Here is a 21,863-nt window from a genome sequence, read left to right on the forward strand (position 1 = left end):
TGGACAAGAAAAGTAAAATGAGGCTATAAATAATAAGAGTTCTTATCATTCAGGTTTTCAAATTGATTACAGGCCTGTAGGAAGCAATTTCAGTGGTTGGGGGGGGGGGGGCACAGCCATACATTCTCAGTGAAAATTACCCAAAAATTCTTCAAAGCAAAAAAAAAGGTCAAATGGTCATTTACTGAGGGGACAAAAGCATACAGTAGCTATGTTTTTGGAGTATTCTATATATCGGCAAAATTAATGGGGCGGGGGGGGGGGGGGGCAAATATTGGTCATAGTGTGATTAATTGAGATATTTTCTGTGAAATACTCAGGAGCCACTAGCAGGAAAAGTAGATCACTGATATACTTAAATGAAGATGAATTATTACACAATAATCATAGGTGTACAATACTTAATTTGTGGTTTTTCACTCTTATCATAGACCTAAAGCTGTAGGTCTATGCTCGTATCAGTGAATTTTTTTGTCATCCAAGTAAACGTTATCCTTTAGCCGTAAAAATAATAATAGTCAGTTTTGACATAGATTTCTTTAATTTTTCTGTCATTGCAACTTATAATGTGTGACAAAGGATGAAATTGTACATTCAATGAGATTACTTTTATTAGTTTTATACACTTATTACATGCATATTTTATTTAAGAATGTACATTATTATAAGCTTTTAAAAAATGATTTGAAGCATATTGGAAGTAGTGCAGAGTGGAGTCATGTTTCTGAAGTTTGATATGCATGGCCATGGATCACTTTAGGATAAGTGGTCAAAACTTCCCTCAGGTATAATACTGGGCAAGACTTGAATTTTCTTCACATACTGTAAGACTCTTCACTATTTCTTTGATGTTCTTTGGGAAAATAACAGCAGTCAATTTGGTCGTTATATTGTTGTACATGTAGTATGGTTTAGCTGACTTAGTGTAGGAGTCCCACTGGTATTCCCCATCTTCTGAAAACTCTCTCCAATTTTCTTGAGATACTCATTCATTTGCTGAATGTCATGACTAAATGTAAAACTCTGGCTTTGGTTCTGTAATAAACAATATAAGTATTTAGATTTAGATAATACAAGACTTTAGATTTATATTAAACAATGACTAATGGAACCAAATGGAACATGAAAACTATTACATGTACAATAACAGAGCATACATACATTCTCTCTACACAAGTGCAAAATGTTTTTTTTTTTTTGGATTTTGAGAAAATTATATTGAATAAAGGTGTAAATAATAAGTTTATCTATTTAATTTTCAATATATGGTACATGGCATTACCCTGAGGAAAAATGTTCAAACACAATACAGTATCAGTGAACAGAAATCATTGCTATTTACTTCTAAGGAGAAGATACATGTAAATAACATCTTCAATTAATTTATCTTGTTCTTTTAAAATGTCAAGAATACTTGACTTGATTATAAATTGAGTAATATACTGTAAATTTCTATTTATTGAAATTTAAATCTAAGGGCAGATCACTCCTAACATTCTCTCACTAAACAGTAATTATGTTTTGATAAAAGTTATGAAAAGTGGGTCAAAATTTTAGATAACTTTATGCGGTATCTTTCTTCTATCCTTCAAATGTTATTACCAATGTTTAATTTCTTGAAAGACATAGAAGTCAAGGCCATGGGGTCAAAATTATAGTTCATGGACATTAGAGAGACCTTTCATAGTGAATGTATCTGTGAAATATAAAAGCTGTATCTTCACTCAATCAAAAGTTTTGTTTCTGTGACAGACTGACAGACAAATGAGATTATGTGAAAGTGGTGGACAAGAAAGAAGTCCTATATGTGCTGGGGGGTTTTTCAGGCCAAGTGGGTCTTAGGATCCCTCCAAATTTTTACGAATTCTTGTATTATATCTCCCCTTGATCTTATTTGAGCCTTTGGCTCAGGTTTGGCTAAGGTGAGCTAAAAAATATATGTACTCTACTTTACTAACCTGAGAAAGGCATTTCATGCTAGTTTCAACACTATTACAGGAACTCCGAGTCTTGCTAATTTTAACACCTTCGTAGGAAGGATATCTTCAATAATCTGAAATTCAATCTGAATCATTACAAATACATGTATGTAGCTCATTTGCATTTTCACAGGTAAGTAAAAAATTGATATTTTGTAAAATTGATAGTAGTGTGAAATTGTAAATGTTGAGGTAATATTTTAGGGATAAATATTTTACGTCATGATATAAATGTAAAATTTATTTCAATAACTCCATTTCCTTAACTGTGTGAAGAAATCTTTTTATAGTAACAGGTACTTTCCATTAAAACATGATTTAGTAGGCAAATTATTGGGAAAAGACGCTATACACTGTACCTCTTTATAATTTTGTTTTAAAACTTACCTCCTTGTTTGATGTTTTCGAAACACTCCATGAATGATCTAAATATCTTCCTCTTGAAGGCTCTTCCTTCTTCCACACATGGTGCATGCAGCAGCATGCTACAATAAATTATATATTTTTATTAGAACAATTCAATTCCTTACTGGCATTAAAGCACAATTAAAGTGCCGCGCCACAGCATGATACGCCCATCAAAAAATTACAATTTTCTTGAACAGTTTAGAGCGCAAGAAAATCATGTCAACCTTGATTCTAAGATTTCCATGATTTTTCCATTCCTTAAAGTATTTATCCATCCCCTGTGATGTAGGCATTAATTATAATAAATATTACATCATTGATAGATTTCTATGCTGGTTGTGTTAGACCTTGTCAAATGCCCATCATATTAAACAATATCAAATTAGTCTTAACACCTTAATCTATACCAAATTAATTTTGAAAATAAAAGGCAGGCCATCAAATCAAATATGCTATAAACTGACCAGCAGTTCTTCTGTCTAATCCCCAAAGGATACAGATAAGACTGCTTGATCAGAGATGCTCTAAAGAAATGATTGAGACAGCTAGCCTTCCTACATTGAACTCATTAATTAATCTAAAAGTAACTGGATGCTTGTCTACTCATTACTACCAAGAGATGAATGGGTCTGCACTATCTACCACAAAATTTTTTTAAAACATATAATTTATAAAATACTCAAAGATTTTTTTTTGTTGAGATTTAATGTCCGACAGGTTTTAATATGTAATTCATATGGACATGCTGATTCCACCCCACCCCATAAAATTAGTTTTTAAATTAATAATATTATATCAGATTAGTCTATTATGCAATATCAAATTAGTTTTAATTACTTTTCATCAAATTCATTTTAAAACTTAGGCTAGCCAACAAGAGCTATTTTTAATCCAACAGGCTTTAACCCATTTGCCCAATACCCAAGGGATACAGATAACACCTGCTTGATCAGAGATGCTCTACCAGTTAGCTCCTCACACTAAACTCATTAATTTCTCTCTAATTTGACATGCAATTTTCTGTTATCAAAAATCTTCTTGACCAGTGCTTGATAATTACACTCATGGAAGAGGTTGGATTTTTCTAACATACATTATATTTGTTATAGATTGCTGTCAAGTGTATGCTTAAAAAAATAAGTATTTTCTTGATTTAACACTTTTTTAATAAGGACAGTGCAATACTCTTACATTATTTGGGATGTGTAAATGAATAGTAAAAAGACACATTTTTTTTTAAAATTTCACTTAAATTAAAGGTCACAGTGACCTTGAAATAGGTCGCGACACACCTTATACCTAAGATGCATAAACTGTCCAAGTTTGATGATTGTAAGTCTTGTAGTTTTCTAGTTATGGGCCGGAAAGGATTTTTCCATATCTGACTATTACTTTTTATGTGCAACACACCTTCTACCCAAGATGCATTAGATGACAAAGTTTGATAATCCTAGGCCTAATAGTATTAAAGTTATGAGCCGGAAACAAAACAGCTAACAGATGGACAGACGGACGGACATGAAGCCTATAACAATATGTCCTGTCTTAAGACGGGCGTATAATAATTATATAGGAATGTGTTGTTAGCCATTCAACCACACATTTGACATATTTTTTTTATTTAGTTTTGTATGTTGACAGGTCTAAATAAACAATAATTGGAGAAACTCTTAAAGGATACATTTGATTACCATGATCATCTACTCTACGAATAAATATAACATCGTATATAAGAACATTTAGTTACTTACGTATAAATGGTAGCGTTGCACCAGCTTGACCAATAAAATGAAGGATTTCACACTTCTTCAAACCCCTGCTTTCACATTTCACGTGTTCTACTTGGAAGGGAATTCTTAGTACATCTTCTCTTGGGTTTTCAATAAGTAAGTTGGAGCTAAGAAGACTTGGAATTTGACATAGCTTCCTTCTTGACTTCTTTGTATTTAATTTCAAAGAAAAGTCAATATAACTCGTGCACATTCGATAGTCATTCACTGTATTCAGCAAGTGCAACACATGGCATATGACCTACGTAAGACAAACTGATATGAAACTGGTCAATGTTGAAATTCACGAAGTGTTGAATGTCTTCAGAACAAGCATTATCACATCTTCTAAGGAAGCTGAACTATATAATCTAGGCACTTTTGTATAAAAATATCAATAAAACACATGGTTTGTAAAAAGGAACTCCAGACGTCATGCTTACAAACTTCCGCCAGAGTTCGTTTGCTCTTTGTAGATGAGGCCTCGACGGGGAGTATGGTCATGCTTACAAATATAGTGTTGTTTTTACCTCCTTTCACTGTTGGAACTAGAGAGTTTTACAAAGGGAGATAATATTAAGTGAAATGCCAGTTTTTTTCTCATTTTTCAAATGCATTTTATTTTTTTAAATAAAAAAACACACACCCAAAATAATTATAAATAAATAATCAAGTATGTTTGCTTTCAAAATATTGTAAATATTTTATAAACCTATCTTGGGATTTTTCATAAAATGGCACTGAAATTTTGGTTATTTAGCCTATTGGTTAAGGGTTAAAAAGATGAGGAAATTTAAATTTCTTTAAAATAAAAAAGGGTGTTAATGATAAATCAAAATAATTTTTTATCTTTACTTCACACCTTGTTTTCACAATTAAATGCACTTAATCCAACCATAGTGCATTATTTATTTTGAATATTTGATGATAAATTACTAGAAAACTGGTCATTTCAAACATGGGGGTAGCCACAAAATGTGTTAGAGGCCATAACCTGGAGGATAGGTCTCATCCCAAATTTTTTAATATACATAATTAATCTCATACACATTCATAATTTTTTCATATATGTTTTATTAAAACCCGTGATATTCGTTTGAACGGCATCCGAGGTCCTTACAGAGAATGACTCTTAAGATATACATATGTCTGTTAAGATTCCGTTGTTTACAACTTCTGAACTTTATAACATTTAGAAAATTCCCATGGCTATATATACATCTGTAAAATGATACGTTACCGATCGGATTTTGTGGGTTTGTTTGACATTATAAAAAATGTTTAAAGAGAGCAAGTGCAAAAATTAAAGAAGTCAAATTGGTTACAATGAGTAGATTTTAATGATTGCTTACTTTATTAAAAATTAAGCAAAACACTTCTAATTTCTTGGTCATTTTATCAAAGCATAGTTAGAAGTGATGCACTAACTATTTGTTCTCACATATTCTAAATGACAAATTCTCAATCAGTCTGTATTTATAAGTCATTGATAGTTGTGAACAAACAATGCACACTTGCATAACAAATCCCACAAAGTATTCAGATCATTCTCTTAATATTGTTTTGACAACCTAACATTTATGGGTACACAGACAGGGCGCTATGTTTAGTTCGGGGGAATTCAGCAATACGACACGCAAAGTCTTGACCTTTCAGCGATTCAAGAGCTCTTTTGGAATGTCAATAATTTTATGTAAGCAGAAACAGCCATCATCGCTACGTCCAGGCTTACAGGCTTAAACTTTGACGTTGTGGGGATGCGACACAGCATCAAATTCAGCATAAGCATAAACAAAATTGAACAGTTATGAATCATTTACGTCAAAAATGCGAATTATAGGCCGTGGGCACATAAGGTTTTTCTACGTTTGTCAATTAGACATTTATCTAAGTTTTTTTATTTTTCATTTCCCCCACACTTGTTTTAATGTCGAAACAAAATTAGGTCTATAGAATTACTAAGTGATGCTTTATAACACGTGCGCTTTAGGGAATGATTCATGGGTTCTGGCCCTTACCATGTACATCTATCAATTACGTATTTTAGTTTCAGTTTTATTATTTAATAATTTCGTTTCTTATTTAATAATTTCGTTTTCTTTATTTAATAATTTCGTTTGTTTTTTATTTAATAATTTCGTTTTTTATTCAATAATTTCGTTTTCTTTATTTAATAATCTAATAATTTCGTTTCTTATTTAATAATTTCGTTTTTTTATTTAACAATTTCGTTTTCTTTATTTAATTACTACGTTTTTTTGGTTTGCATTATTGGGCTTCCGTAAATTATGCCATATTCAGCAAATTCCAAGCAAATCAGGTACATCATTAAATCATACCCAAACAGACTGATGTGCGCAAATCAACGAAAACTAATTTGATTGTACTGCTATTCCTCATTGCACGTGTCTTGTATTCCTATAGGGAAGTGTATATCTTCCTAGCGCCCCCTGAAAGTGAATACACAACCAAACGACACGAGTATTTTTAAAAAGAAAAAAAAGAAGCTAAAATTAAAGCTGCTAATTATTGATTTGTTTGGTAGAAAAATATACATTGGATCCGACTACGTTGTACCGGGTTTGCACTGATATCTGCTCTAACATGTAGCTGAGGAAGAAGTACACAATTCTCCGTGTAACTTCAGATGTACATGTATATGGTAAGTAATTAACATAATTATTTCCCGATGTCTTAAAAAGCAAACAGAAGACAAAATAATGCCCCCCCGTTGATCAAACTATGTAATAGTTTTTATTAAAATCGACACAGTAATTTTTTAAGTAGTATTGTTAAATTCTAAAGAAATAATTGTGTTTGTATTCATGAAAAAAGATGTAGTTTACTCTATAAAATTAATATGTTTACTAAAGATTGTATATGTGTATAAAAAAAGCTTTAGAAGTGAAAGCTTTTAAAAAAAATGCTTGACAAAAGCAATCAATACCCAAAGTAATTTTTAGTGGATACTGCTTTGCTTAAATCTGTGTCATAATTAATAGAAAAGGAAAAATAAGTTGCCGATCTTTTTAAAAGACTATTTAAAAGAGTAAATACACTTTTAAAGATGCAAGTAAATGAACATGAATGAAATCAAATTCCTAACAGTCGATGTGAGAAACTTGTGTTTATGCGAAACGCGCTTTGAACAAATTGTCTGTTGGTGCAAAATGTTCCATTATACAAGTAATACATATGAAGATTTTTTTTTAGATAATTAAAAGCTATCTTCCATTGAAACGAAATGTTTCCTTGTTTATACATATGAATATTCCTTTTATATATTGAACGATTAAACCATCACTCTGGTATATAAAACAGAATCAATGTTTTCATATTATTATCTATTTCTTATGATCAAAGATGAAGAGAGGTACACGATATCCATTTTGCGGAATTCTTATTGCAATTATGTATATATTAACTGTTATATCAAGGAATTTTCGAGATCCTTTTATGAATATAAAATTCTGGAAAAACATCAACTCGTATGTTGAAAACATTAAGGTTTCTAGTCATAAGGCCTATAATAGAGATATATGTAAAGGAAGTAGAAGATAAGACGAAAGAAAAAACTCTATGGAACCTTTTTGATGTTAGTCCACAATTCAGTGTATCTTACTCTCCCTCTTATTCTAAATGTAGAGCTTGTGTCAGCTGTTGCAGAGTATGGGGATGCGGTTGTGTTTGGGAGATATGAAAATCCATTTTGTCCAATGCATGCTTAATGGGTTATAAATATGGCGATATAGATAGCCAAGGCAGAACAGGACGATCTGGTCTTGTACTGATTCGCTTGTCGAACGAGTTGTATGAAGCTGTGCATTGTCAGTAATGAATACGGCGCCAGGATGCTGCATTATTAGAAAGGCATGTGCAGGTAGGACAACTTCAAAGTATCGTTGTCCTTTGAAACTTGCTTGTATGCAATATCGTTGTCAACATCATTTAACTACTGTATCACCACCTGATTTATCAAAATTTTCGCGGCATAATTCACATGGACTGTTTCAGTGAAACATTTTAGATTTAACTTTAACAGATTAAGTGTATAAGTCATCCAAAACATATCAAAAAAGTGTTATTCATGAGAGATTGGTATCATATATAAATTGTCAAACTTTAAAGCAAGTATATTTGAAAGTATGAGTATAAGAATATTATTTTACGTTCTAACGCAAAAATATGAGGCGGTTATACGTTTTCGTACTAAAGATATAATTATTTTGCATGTTGACATAAATAAGTCGCATGTCAACATAATTATGTTGCATGTTAACATAATTTATTTTGCATGTATGGGGCAGAAATATGCCACAATAGATTCTGTCAAGGGGTCCAGCCTAAATTCCTTTGCAACAGAGAAAATGGCGGAGTCGAAGCGGAGACTGGAAAGAAGGTTAGTAGACATCACTGAATTTTTTTTATGATTCGCGCATTAAAATCGGAATTAAAATACGTCGCTTCGATGAAATATTTATTTGTCTGTTTTGGAGGATACTTTTGGAGATGCAAGTTACATACCAAAAATCTATTGAAATAAAACATGCATTAAAATCGGAAATAAAATACGTCGCTTCGATGAAATATTTATTTGTCTGTTTTGGAGGATACTTTTGGAGATGCAAGTTACATACCAAAAATCTATTGAAATAAAACATGCCTTCCAGACACGGATTGAATACATGTGTCATCATTGCATATGAGGGTAAATAGGGGACCCCCATGTCATGTTCTATATATTTCATTGTAAATCAATCCTGGCCGGTCAGGATGGTAATCATGACCATGTCAAGATTTCAAACATGACCAAGTCATGATTTTCATCATCTTAACCAAGTCAGAATTGATAACATGACAAACCTATCTTGGCCAAGTCAAGATTTATAACATGGCCATGCTATCTTGGCCAAGTCAGGATTGATAACATGACCAACCTATCTTGGCCAAGTCAAGATTTATAACATGACCATGCTATCTTGGCCAAGTCAGGATTGATAACATGGCCATCCTATCTTGGCCGCGGTCATCATATAACATGTATGGAAAGCCACAGGGGACCCCCAAGTCATGTTCTATATATTCATAGTAATTCAATCTTGGGCGGTCATGTTTACAATCCCGGCCAAGTCATGATCGGCCACACGGGACTCCCAAGTCATGTTCTATATATTCATAGTAATTCAATCTTGGGCGGTCATGTTCTATATATTCATAGTAATTCAATCTTGGGCGGTCATGTTCTATATATTCATAGTAATTCAATCTTGGGCGGTCATGTTCTATATATTCATAGTAATTCAATCTTGGGCGGTCATGTTCTATATATTCCTAGTAATTCAATCGGTCATGTTATGATTGCAACTCTGACCAAGTCAGGTTTGGTTTGATAGCATAACATGGCCTTCTTATCTTTGCCGGTCATGATTTGACAACCCTGGCTTAGTCAAGATATATCCCATGTTTTACATCTTGACTAGGCCATGATTTTCTATCCCAAATTGCATTGGCCAAGATACATTACTTCCAAACGCAGTCAAGATTTACTTCCCAAGATTTTATAGGACCGAGATTCGGCCAAGATAGCATTGCGCCAAGATACATTACTTCCAAACGCAGTCAAGATTCACTTCCCAAGATTTCAAAAAACAAAGACTAATTTCCCAAGATTTCAAAAGATCAAGAATCGGCCAAGAATTTTTAGGATGCAGAAGCGCGGCAATAATCATATGCTTGCTTGGCCACGGGTCGAGACCCACATACAGGTAGGGATTTATTTTTTTGTTGTTGTATGTCACGAATATATAGCTATTATTTGAAAAATATGGATAAAAATATATCTGTTTAATCAAAGAAAGACCGTATGCATTTCATGTTTTCCTCTTTTTGCCGCTTTCTTTGACATTAGAAACAGAAACAAATTAATTCTCACAAGATTAATATTTACAGTTTAGATAATGCAGAAACATGCATTTATTAAACATTTCACTTCATATTTTATGACATATTAGTATTGTGTATTTAAGTTTAGTATTTAACATGAAAGTATAATAATGATTATTTGTGTAATTCTTCGATATAGAGTTACTCATTTGAAACATGCACAGTTAGATCCACCCATCTATTTCTTTGGTTTGTTAAAAGTGGCATACTTAATAAACCTGGTGACGTTTAAATAGTTGTCAAAATAGGGAGAATTTCTCATCATGGACCATTTGGTAAGGACTTTGCCCTCTACCTGTAATAAATTCATTGCTAGTCCTGACTTTAACCCCATTTCATTTTTAACCATTAATTAACAAGACTGTTTTCTGATAAATAAGATAACATGAAGTAAGACTAAATTTTTGTTTTATTTGGCCCAACATTACTTAATGGCTTTATTTAATCATGTTACAAAACTTAAATCTATACAACTCATTTTCATGTTGACAATAATACTAGTAACAGAGATGACAAACAAGTGTTAGATCAGTAATATTGTTTTATTTAGTTACCATGGCTATAGCTTTATGTTACAGCTTTATTTATTTCTTGTGACAAAATGTAGCATTGGGTTCACAGGTACTTGGGTCGTGGTTTATAATATAAATATGTATGAACCCTCATACATATTTATATTATAAACCACGACCCAAGTACCTGTGATTGGGTTAGTTGTATCTGATTTAATGGCGACACATATAGTATATTTTCTATTATAACTATTTTGTAATATACATAATGGCTGTAATTTAACTGATTTGCAGAGTGTCATTCGGTTACATTGGTTACAATCCTTACCCTAGCCCCAATGAACCAATTAATCTTAATTAACCATATTCCCAACCTAACCCCTTTCCCTAATCTAAAACACTAACTAACCCACATCCTAACTAACAGTAATCCCTAACGTTTATTTCCACCCTAACTAACCTTTATCCCAATCCAAACTTAACCTTTATCCCAAAATCAACTAACCTTTATCCCAATCCCAGCTAACCTTAATCTAAATCCCAACCCTTACCCTGACCCCAAATCCTAACTAATTATAAACCCAACCTAACCCTTCTCCCAAATCCCAAACACTAAGCAAAACCATAACTAACCTTAAACTCTAATTAATCCAAACCCAATTTACTCAATTCCCAGCACTGACCTAATTTTAACCCTTAGTACCTATATTTACATGTATTTCTTAACCTAAGTTTCCAGCAACCACTGTAACCTGACTTAAATACATAAGAGTTGATTAACCAATGTAACCAATGTGGTTGCAATTGGAAAGGGGTAAAAGTCGGAACTAAATGATATGTTAACTTGACTAATTTTATCAGAATGGCAAAACTTGGGCAGAAAATTGTGAGGGCGTTTGAAAATGAAGAACATTGTGACGTACGTATCACACTAGCTGATGGAACTTTCATGTGTGCACATTCATTAGTGTTGGTCATTGGTTGTCAATACTTTCATACCCGATTAAATGGAAATTGGAACAGTGGAAAAGGGAACCATGAAGTAAATTGCAGTGATTTTTCTGCAGGCCTTACACGGTCGATGATTAAGTTTCTTTACCAAACAGATATTGATCTGTCAATGGAAAATGTACAGGACATTCTACAAATTGCAGATTTCTACATCGTTCCTGATTTAAGAAAGAAGTGTGAAGAGTTTTTGCTCTGTTCAATATCATCTGAAAATGTTTTTTCCATCCTGAATATGGCTTTTACATTTAGCATAGAAAATGTTTTGTCATCTGCATTGTCATTTATTGACAATTATTTAGAAAACATTATGTCTATCAGAGAAAATGCAGGCTTGTTTTGTACATTTCATAAAGATCTGTTAATTCTTTTAATCAAAAGAGACTCAATGTGCATTCATGAAGAAAAACTCTTCAAATTTGTTGTTATGTGGATGAAATCTGAAAATAGAGCTGAACCTGTTTGTTGGAATACACTTGTTCCTCACATTAGATTTGGAAGAATGTCTATTGATTTTTTCATAGAAAATATTGTTTACAAAAATGTTATAGAAAGTGATTATGCTTTGAAAATCATGTTATATATGACCTCTTTATCTACACAGAAAGATGAGATTGATCACAATACATATCGTCCAAGAAAGTGTATTTCTTTAAATGACCGTGTAGTGAATAGGTTTTTTTTCCATAGTCCGGATAGTACATGGGAATATGATGCCATTTATGGTGACCGACTAGCTTTTTCTGTAAACTCAGATGTTAGATTATCAGGAGTTATTCTCTTTGGTGCCAAAAACTGTTCATTGTGTGTCGAAATTACCCTTTTTTCAGAAGACTGTATTGTTACATTAAAAATACGAGAGGAACTTGGAGATGTTTTTGATTTTCCTGTAATTTTTCCAAATGTTGTAGAGATAAAAAAAGAAAAAAATTATACCATTGTTGCAAATGTTAGTGGAAGTAATGTCTTTTTTGGGGTGGATGGTGTAGAGTGTGTAAAAACAATGATTGACAGGAATACAAAGGCTGAAGTTAAGTTTTTTGACAGTGTAGGTAGCAAAACAAATACAAGAAGAGGTCAAATTAGAGGTTTAATTTTGTGCTAAATTTAAATTTTTGCTGACAGACATTTTACACGTTTAAAGTTATTAAACTTTATAAATTGTTTGGAAAATAGCTTTCAATTTGAATTCCTTGGATTATCTTAAATCTTCTATTAATAACAAAGTTAATTTGTTAAACTTTATTTATGCATATATTTTCAAATTGACTATGGTAATTTTTTATTTGCTGAACCAATTGCAATGCATTTATTAATTTAAATGCATCAAATATATCATTTGTCATTGCTATGGTTACATTGTATTAATATATTGGTCTAATGGACAAGCATTTTACTGCATATGTGATTAGATTTATAGTGATAACAGAATACAGATTTTGTGTGTGACTCATAAAAAACAAATATATCATGTATATGAAATACTATTAGAGCTTGAAATGTATTCAGTTTGTCAGAGGTTATGTACTTGTACTGCATAAAAGATAATAAATGTAAAACTCTTATTTTATTTCATAAGTCCCTTTTTTGGTGAAACTGGACGGGATTTTTTTTATATACAAATCGGGTTTGTTCTTTCGCAGAATTTTCTCAAAATCTATTCATAGCTCAATGTTAATGGTAAAAGTTATTTGAATATGGAACTGAGCCAAATTAAATGTAAGCAAAAAAGAATGATACTATGAAACGATGATGTGTTTAAAAAGTGTATGAATTACATTATTATGACAAACGTTGATTAAGAAAATAGATTAGATTTAACTATAAGAGTTTTTTTTAGAAAGCTGCTTAGGTATTGAGAGGTAATATTCACAATTGGCACACAGTATTGTAATATTGAATTGGGCTAATATCCAAGCAATGTTTTACAAAAGAACTAACAACTTCTGATCAAATTTATAATTATTATATTTGAGGTATGTCATCAAACACACCCTTGGTGTTCTGCCATTTTGCCTTATTTGATGTATGTAGTATTACATGAGTTTTAAGAATTCTTTGATCAATAAAGTTTTGATTGAATAGCATGTGTAAAACTACTCCTCACAAAAAGTCAAGCAACTATCTCATAGGTATGTTTTTAAGGGAGAAATAACTTGTAATAGATGGTTTTGTTGCTATACCTTCAATTACAAGTAATTTTTCCTTTAAAAAGAATAAAAATGAGTTTGTTGCTTGACTTTTTGTGAGAGGTATAGATTATATTTTCAGGGTTTAATTTGGTATGTGCACCATAAATGAGGACACAGAAATATGGATGAAAGTAAGTAATATTCATTTTGTAACTTGGGCACTGCAAGTATTTGCTGATGCCAATTAAGCAATCACCTTATTAGTACCCTACCGGTTTCACTGGTATAAAAATATTGTATTTTTATGATCATTATCATTATGACAGACTAGTAAATAAATGCTTGTTGTATATTTTTGTAGATTTAAAAGACATCATTAGAAGTTACCACAGAAGAGGTTTATCTCACAAGGAAATTCACTTTTTACTGAAAATAAGACATGGTCAAAACTATAGGTATGTGTGTGTACATGTATATATAGCTACATGTAATTTGATTAAAAAGAAGGAAAAATAACAATTTCTTAAATTACTACAAAAACAACATCAACCCCACCCATTCTTCAAGCATACATATAAAAAGAACAGAGTTATCAACCAACCTTTTCTTAAAATTTATTCAATAGAAATTAGATTTTATAGCTAGAAGCTACCCACCCCCTCCTTCCTCCAACATTGTTTGAACAGCTTAAAAGAAAGTGAAGGAATTGTATATTGAAATCAAATTCAAAATATAAGGAGACTACCGCCACCCCCTTTTTTCTTCTCCACTTCGAAAAATGATGCTACATGTTTGAATATTAAATACCAGAGTAGTTGCATCTCTTTCCTAGTGCTTTTGTATTGAATATGCACTGTGCAATGCTGCTGCTACCACTAACCTTCTAAAATAAAGGTGTGTTGGTATGTCAATGACATGCTAATTAAGGCTAAGTAATTTTAATAAAAATACATTTTTTATTCACTGAAAGGAATAAAATACTTTAAAATTCTATTTTCGTCCAGTTTCCAATATCTGAAGAGAAAAGTAATGCCAAGATTAAATTTAAATTATAGAAGAGGAAATAGAAACCTGACAGATTTTGCTGAAGTATTGGATCTTATAAAGGTAAATTCAATGTACACACACATACGTGCCTGTGTGTGGAGGGAGAGAGAATATATAAATAAAAATGCATGCATAATGTGTTTGTGTGTTATTTTTACTTTCAGAATGAAGTGAAAATAAAACCAGATCGAAGTATATCTGACATGTTTTTCAGATTGAAAACAATCCATGGGTGCAATGTTCGAAGGTAAAGTAGACTTTTTTAACTATCATTATATAGTTAACACTAAGAATATTTCTCCTTGGTTACACACAGTTGCAGGTACACAGAGAATGTGGAAAAAATGTATTAATTTTTACTTTTTTGATAGAGAATTGGTGAGGCAAATAATGAGAACACTAGACCCTGTCGGCGTGTCCCTCAGAAAGGGAAACAAACTGAAACGAAGACAGTACCTTAGTAAAGGTTTTTCATAATTATTTACCTTGAATGTAGAGTTACATGTGCAAAAAGTTATGGTTTATAATTTTTGTTCAATACATGTACTACATTTGGATTAATAAGATAATATTTTGTTGAATCCTTGTCATTGCAATTTAACAGGTCCCAATTGGCTTTGGCATATAGGTAAGTTAGCATTTTTATGACAAATTGCAAATGGTTTTTTTTTTTTTAACTTTTTAGCCAGTGATTCATTTTGACGTGGTGCGTCCTGCATAAAATATACACAAAATTTGCTCAGTACACATAATTTCACTGTTTGTGCATCCCATTTTAAAAATACACATGCCCATTTTTTCGCTAAGAAGTTCCTTTCTTAACCTACAAACAAGATGCCCGAAATATTCCGAATTAAAACACACTACAAAAGCAGAAATCTCATAGGTCAACACTTAGTAATTTCCAATGAGATCCAATGATACATGACATTACCGTGTTGATGTTGATCATGATGCTACCGAATAAAACGGATAAAATTACTCTGGATCCAGGATATATTAACCAGGGTTTATGAAAAAGTAGACAAGTGGCAGTTGATAACAACAAAGAGGTTCATGCTAAAAGGAACGCTGATCCAGAACGTGCAATAAATGGCTATTGATACAGGCGATAAAGAAACAGGCGAAACTCTGAAGGGTCCCAGTGACAGCACTTTGCCTGTCTCTTAGTATGGTCATTTAAAATTTTAGTTTAGATAAGCATAGCTTGTTTGATATTCATGTTCTATGTAAAATAAATATGGACTTGTTGTTTTCGGCTTGGGACTCATAATTATGGTTAAAAGGGGGCCTTTGGACTCGTGAAGACAATTTTCAAAATGAATCACTGTTATTAAAGTTGTTAAATCAAATTTAATTCATTTTAGTATTTTATTTTCATGCATTATGATACATGTATAGTACTGTGACACATGAGCAACATATACACGTGTAATGTAAATATATAAATATATTTAGTTTCTATGCTTTGAAACCAGTCATTGCAATGTACGTATATTTCAAATACATTGGTGAAGTCTGCTGATCAATGAATGCCAGTAAACAGCAGAATGAATCATTTATGGTGTATATAGATTTTTAAATTAAAAAACTGTATGATATTTAGTATCTTTTTTAATAATTGTAGATCAGTATGATAAATTGAGCCCTTTTGGGATATATATCAGTGGATGCATTGATGGGTAGGTAAACATAAAATGTTGGGAATTTATTAATTATACTTTTTACTATGTCCCTAGAGATGTAGGCGCATTTGATAGCGTTGACAGATTTAGCCCCAGGTTCGAGTCTAGCCTGTCACTATTGCGGTTACGTTGGGCAAGTTACTTTACTAGTGCACTCTCTCCACCCAGTGGTGAATATGGTAATGCAAAAGCTTACAAATCTTACATGTTCCATTGTAATTTTAGGTTTTCCCGCTATGTGCTTTGGGTGGAAGCTGGTGTCAGCAATAAAAACCCCAAAAAGATTGCAGGGTACTTTTTGAAGACTTTGGAGAATGTTAAAGGTACATGTAATTCAGTGCAAAGATTTGGAAGAGTTGGTTTGTTAAATGAATATATTGAAGACAATATCTCATTTGATTTCTGGAGTTAAAGCAAGATGGCTTGTTTTCTGTAATATTTTTTTACCTTTTGCATCTATTAATGTTGATGTATATACATATTGAATACTGATTTGTAGGATTTCCACATATTATTCGAGGAGATGCAGGTCAGTTTTTTTTTAAACCATACAGTGTGATTTTTTTTAAAAAAAAAAGAGAGAGGAATAAATCATGTTATTGATTTGTCAGGCTAGTAATAACATAGATACCCCTGCAAATAAATCTAAAGGAGGTATGCTGGAATCATCCAGTCCGTCTCTAAGGACAAATTTGTCCCCCATCCTATAGATTTTTTTCCTACTGCATAGAATAGTATGGCAATTTGTGCATTTTTTGAAAACCATTTGAATATGTGAACCTGCAATTTTTAAATGAGTTTTCCAAAAGAAAAGTCCTGTTATTAAAATGGTGAAAATTATGGGTGGGCTGCTGTCAAACAGGTACAATCCTCCACTCCCACCCCATCAACATTTTCATTAAAAAAAAGTGTTTTTTAAACAACGAATAATAAAAGTGGGGTAACATAAGAGTCTCAGATTAGCATTTAGACTTCAACATGAAGCTTTAAATGAAAACATAAGACTGACATATCAATCTAAGAGCTATGGTACTTGGGTGACCATCAAGACCTGTGGGCATCTTGTTAAGTTAAAGGGTGTGCATTAACCTTGAACCTTTCAAGGTCAGATGTGAATGTCCTATTAGAATTACTGTAAACCAACTTTTATTCGCGACGACTTTATTTCGCGATTTACCAGGGGTAAACTAGTTCGAGACGATTAATTTTCGCGATCACGCCTATTTAGGTTCTCTTGTTAATAAACACATAGACCATAATGACCGGTTCGCTGCGAGAAATATTCGCGATGACGAGGGTCTCGCAAACTTCGCGAAAATTTCTCGCACGCGAATAAAAGTTGGTTTACAGTATGTCAAAAAAACAAAAAAAAACTCTGGTCAGGAGCATACCTTCTTAAATCTTAATCTAAGTTATACTGCAACCACTGGTTGCCTGTGGTCAAGGTTGTGTGATTAATGAGATTGAATTAAAAGTTCTATGCCAACTGAAAATATTTCTAAGGTGAAAGCAAATTCTCTGAAAAACTTTTCATCCTTATGTCCATTTTTTTATCCAGTCCTTTTGAGACGACTATCTCAATTATGTCTAGTTTATAAACTAATGATTTGTTATTCTCTGGTCTTGATACTTCAACTTTAAAAAAATTAAATAATAGTTGAGCTTGGGTGAAATTGATTACCCATTATAGAAGATAACATGCTTTTGAAACTAATTTTATTGTGAGATTTCGGCCTTCATCTTTTGAGGGTAATTTTTTTGTACCCTAGAATTCTTTTTATTGATTTTATGTGTAAACTACCTTTTTGTTTCTTTATATCCCTGTTTGAAATACCCACATATTTTTTAAGGAACAGAGAATGGGACAGTAGCTGCCATTCAAAACTTCTTGAGAGAAGATGATGATGACTGCTTCAGCAAGAAATCCTTCCTCTATGGAAAATCCACTCATAATCAAGTAATGTTTATTATTAACTATTAGCTAATTTACCACAGGTCGTGTCATTGTGTCATATGTGAAGTTGTTCAAACCCATCCCAATATTAGTGGTTATTGACTGATTTAAAAGCACTGCCCTTTCACTTTGAATTTTGACTGAATGACTGTATATTAAATCTGCAACATAGCTTCTAAATTTTAATGTTTTTTATTGAAGGGGATAGAGAGATGGTGGGGAATTTTGAGAAGAAAATGCACAGATCAATGGATTCATCATTTTAAGGTTAGAAAAATACAAGTATTTTTTCCATCCTTTAAGTAAAGTACATAAGCCGAACACTGTTCATTCTGTGAGAGAAAACTGATCAAGGCCTGTAGGGCCGAGATTACTTCTTTCTCTCACAGAATGGACAGCTTGAGGCTAATATCCAACTTAAAACATTACCTTCATTGTTTTAAGAATGGACACAATCAAGTTAACCTGTTGACAATGCTGATAAATATATTTCTTAACTTTGAACAATAAAACCAGTGTTGCATAGAACTTTCTGTTGTTCACTTAATGGATATGCAGGAGGTTTATATAGCTGTGCTGTAAAAATTTCATATTCATTCACTCTTCTACTAAGCAACACCATCTCATTCTTTATTGGGGAGAGCATTTCTTATTTAACAATATTTAAGGATGTAAAAGATGGACTGCATATATTAACACTGTGATAATCTGGATATGGAGGGTGGGAATGTTGTGCCAACTTTTGATATGACTTAAATTACAATATCATTTGATGAAATGATTAAGCCAACCAAAACAAAGAATGCATTGACCGACTCAGATGCAGAAATTTTTCCAGGGGTGTGGAGGAGGTTGACGGTCAAGGTTTAGTTTTATGAACCTTTTTCCTATGTAGTTCGGATGATCAAGAATTAACTTTTAGATTGTGAAGAATATGATTTTAAATGTAGTGCAGTGAAATTTGTTATAGTGTATGTTCTGATCATATCTGATGTGATTTGTGGTTACCAGTTATTAATATGATAAAATGCATTAATTATACCCCCGCTCTGAAGGAGAAGGGGGTATACTGTTTTACCCTTGTGTGTCTGTCTGTCTGTCTGTCCGTAACAAAAATTTTTGTCGTATTTTTCTCAGCAACTATTCATTGCAGGTGCTTAAAATTTTAACACACTATTTGTTTAGGAATTCTATACACTTGTATATATTTTTGTACACATTTTTTGGAGGTCAACTTCCTGTTTAAGTCCACTTTGCTTATTTTGTATATTCACATTAGAGCGGTGGTATTACAAATGAGCATTGGCTCACAGATATCTTGTTTTGATTCCTGATTCTGAAAAATGGATAGATGTATATCATACTGGATAATATATACTAAATATAAAAGCTAAAAATAAACAAAGGATTGGGTAAAAAAAAAATGGTTTAAGATGGGTATTCAAGTTTAGGCAATATTGTTCTGCTTTTCTATTTATTTTTCTTATGGTTTTCAGGAATTAGAAAAAGATGGTCATTTTACAATTGGTGATGATCTTCATATGTAAGTTTGCTTTTTACTTAGAAATAACCAACAGATTAAATAGGCTAACTATTCAATCATTAATAGAATTAAAAAAAAAATTGGCCTCTGTAGCTATAAAGGTATAGACAATTCAAAATTCCTCGGACTCTTGAACTACTCCCCCATGTGAATGAATCTAAAATAATAAAGGCAAGGTAACAGTCATAGGACTCTAAGATAAGGGTTTAGAACTCAAAATGAAGCTGAAAATGCAAACATGAGACTCTGACATGTCAATCTAAGGGTTATGGGACTCAAGTGACTGTCAAGGCCTCTTGTTGTTTATATTTTCTGTTGTCTTTGCTTTGTCAGTTGCTACCGGTTTGTCAGTATATCACACAAATATGTGTGGTTTAAATTCAATATCAAAAGTATCAAAAGCTAATGAACCAATCAGATCCATGTTTGAAGCCAAGAAACTAATATCAAGTTTCATTTCAGAACTTTAGTTCAGTACTGCTACATGCAGATTATCAGAGAAGAATTGGAAGAAGTGAAATTTGCCTGGAATAACCACAGAATCAGGAAACAAAAATCAGGTGATATTGTTCCTGGGATACCTGAGCTCCTTTATCATGTTCCTGAAATGTTAGGTCAGTTTACTTGTTTTGATTCTGGAATCATTTACAAAGTGATCAAATTTCGGTTCACATATTTTTTTTTGCTGAAAGTAAAAATAGGTTTGTATTTGAAAGTTCTTTAGATTCAATTTTTTATATGTAACTCTTGTGGACACTGTTAAAGACTACAATGCTGGATCAACAGACTTTTGTACATTTGTTAACTGATTTTTTTTCTCATAGAAAATTGTGTATAAATGAACTTAAAATCAAGAAATTTCATCATAAGTTGCTTACAAGGAACTGTGTTACAAAAAAAGCTTTATACCAGACATTTCCCCATTCCTCTTGTGTTAAAGTAGCATGTACATGTATATATCTATAGTAACAATTAAAGAAAGTTAAAATTTTGGCCCCTGTCAGAGTAATGCATGAAATTTAAAGTCTCTTTTTAAAAGATCATTTAATATGTTGACATACATGTATATATAACCTCTTAACCCCATCTTTCCAAGTCAAGAGTTTCTGATCTGCTCCTCTCTACATAAACCCTTGATCGAATAGGCAGTTCGTCTCAAATTTATTTGACAATGATTCAACATTGATCAATGCACAATTAACATCATTATTGAAACCACGTTTCTTATTGGATCATGCAAACTTGTATGACACCAACCAGCGTGCGAGGTTTCTAACCCAGCCAAACACTGCCTATTCGGTCAAGGGTTTATGTAGAGCGGAGCGGATCAGAAAGTCTTGACTTTGAAAGATGCTTAACCCACAAGAAAATGACTTGTTTCGCTGTGTAATACTTTTATAAGAGAAAAAAATTGCAATTGTTTACCTATGTCCTATGAAACACATCGTTTAAGAACAACAAGGTCACAAATGATTTAATATATACAAAGTATTTTCCTATGAAAATGTAAGAATTTTTCCAAAGGAATTTTATATTGAAAACTGAAAAACATGTTTAGTTAATTGTGTATGATGTTTTATTTCATTTTTTATTTCAGGTAATCCACAGTGCCAAAATTATCTTCATTATATCGATGTTAATGATGAGCGGTTTCATTTTCTGAAATCTCAATGCTGCTTTCAAAATGACTTGGATGATGACATTAAGGAAGCTTTTGACATCATCTCAGACTATTACCGTCCTTCAACAATATTAGAAGCCAGAACTATGTATATTGCACTCAAAGATGTATTGGAACACCAAATATATCATTATTTTTTTTGCTTTTTTTTTCCGGGTATTTTATATCCTATTCTTATAATTAATGATATATTCTATAAATT

The 21,863-nt window shown here is 32.2% G+C and overlaps 1 protein-coding gene and 4 long non-coding RNA genes across 5 annotated transcripts; 3 read left to right on the plus strand and 2 right to left on the minus strand.

Annotated features, from left to right (window-relative positions):
- Positions 1 to 593: 593 nt before the first annotated feature.
- LOC133200381 (uncharacterized) lies at positions 594 to 4,319 on the minus strand. Its single transcript, XR_009722924.1, has 4 exons — positions 4,139 to 4,319; positions 2,367 to 2,464; positions 1,959 to 2,053; positions 594 to 1,035 (listed from the first exon to the last, which is right to left on the minus strand). It is a non-coding gene; the product is annotated as an uncharacterized LOC133200381 (long non-coding RNA).
- Positions 2,646 to 3,782, minus strand: LOC133200380 (uncharacterized). The gene is made up of 2 exons (XR_009722923.1): positions 2,931 to 3,782; positions 2,646 to 2,895 (listed from the first exon to the last, which is right to left on the minus strand). It is a non-coding gene; the product is annotated as an uncharacterized LOC133200380 (long non-coding RNA).
- A 5,523-nt stretch (positions 4,320 to 9,842) lies between the features above and the next one.
- Positions 9,843 to 14,801, plus strand: LOC133200379 (uncharacterized). The gene is made up of 4 exons (XR_009722922.1): positions 9,843 to 9,921; positions 13,891 to 13,942; positions 14,113 to 14,206; positions 14,756 to 14,801. It is a non-coding gene; the product is annotated as an uncharacterized LOC133200379 (long non-coding RNA).
- Positions 14,802 to 14,814: 13 nt separating this feature from the next.
- On the plus strand, positions 14,815 to 18,464 carry LOC133200398 (uncharacterized). The gene is made up of 8 exons (XM_061336204.1): positions 14,815 to 14,858; positions 14,963 to 15,045; positions 15,170 to 15,264; positions 15,403 to 15,426; positions 16,426 to 16,480; positions 16,709 to 16,806; positions 16,983 to 17,012; positions 18,334 to 18,464. The coding sequence occupies exons 2-8, from the start codon at positions 15,002 to 15,004 to the stop codon at positions 18,462 to 18,464; spliced, it is 477 nt and encodes a 158-aa protein (XP_061192188.1). The 5' UTR covers positions 14,815 to 14,858; positions 14,963 to 15,001.
- Positions 18,465 to 18,639: 175 nt separating this feature from the next.
- Positions 18,640 to 20,918, plus strand: LOC133200377 (uncharacterized). Its single transcript, XR_009722921.1, has 3 exons — positions 18,640 to 18,704; positions 19,934 to 19,980; positions 20,443 to 20,918. It is a non-coding gene; the product is annotated as an uncharacterized LOC133200377 (long non-coding RNA).
- Positions 20,919 to 21,863: the final 945 nt, after the last annotated feature.

The sequence above is a fragment of the Saccostrea echinata genome, unplaced genomic scaffold (assembly GCF_033153115.1).
Source record: "Saccostrea echinata isolate AGI-Se365-2 ecotype Australia unplaced genomic scaffold, CSIRO_AGI_Sech_v1 ptg000039l, whole genome shotgun sequence".
Classification (NCBI taxonomy): Eukaryota; Metazoa; Mollusca; class Bivalvia; order Ostreida; family Ostreidae; genus Saccostrea; species Saccostrea echinata.

Bases quoted from the DNA above. Each gene is read 5' to 3' on its own strand.
- LOC133200398 (XM_061336204.1), top strand. From the start codon at position 15,002: ATGTTTTTCAGATTGAAAACAATCCATGGGTGCAATGTTCGAAG. The intron at 16,481-16,708 runs GTAGGTAAACAT...TTGTAATTTTAG, and splicing joins ATCAGTGGATGCATTGATGG to GTTTTCCCGCTATGTGCTTT. The intron at 16,807-16,982 runs GTACATGTAATT...ACTGATTTGTAG, and splicing joins GACTTTGGAGAATGTTAAAG to GATTTCCACATATTATTCGA.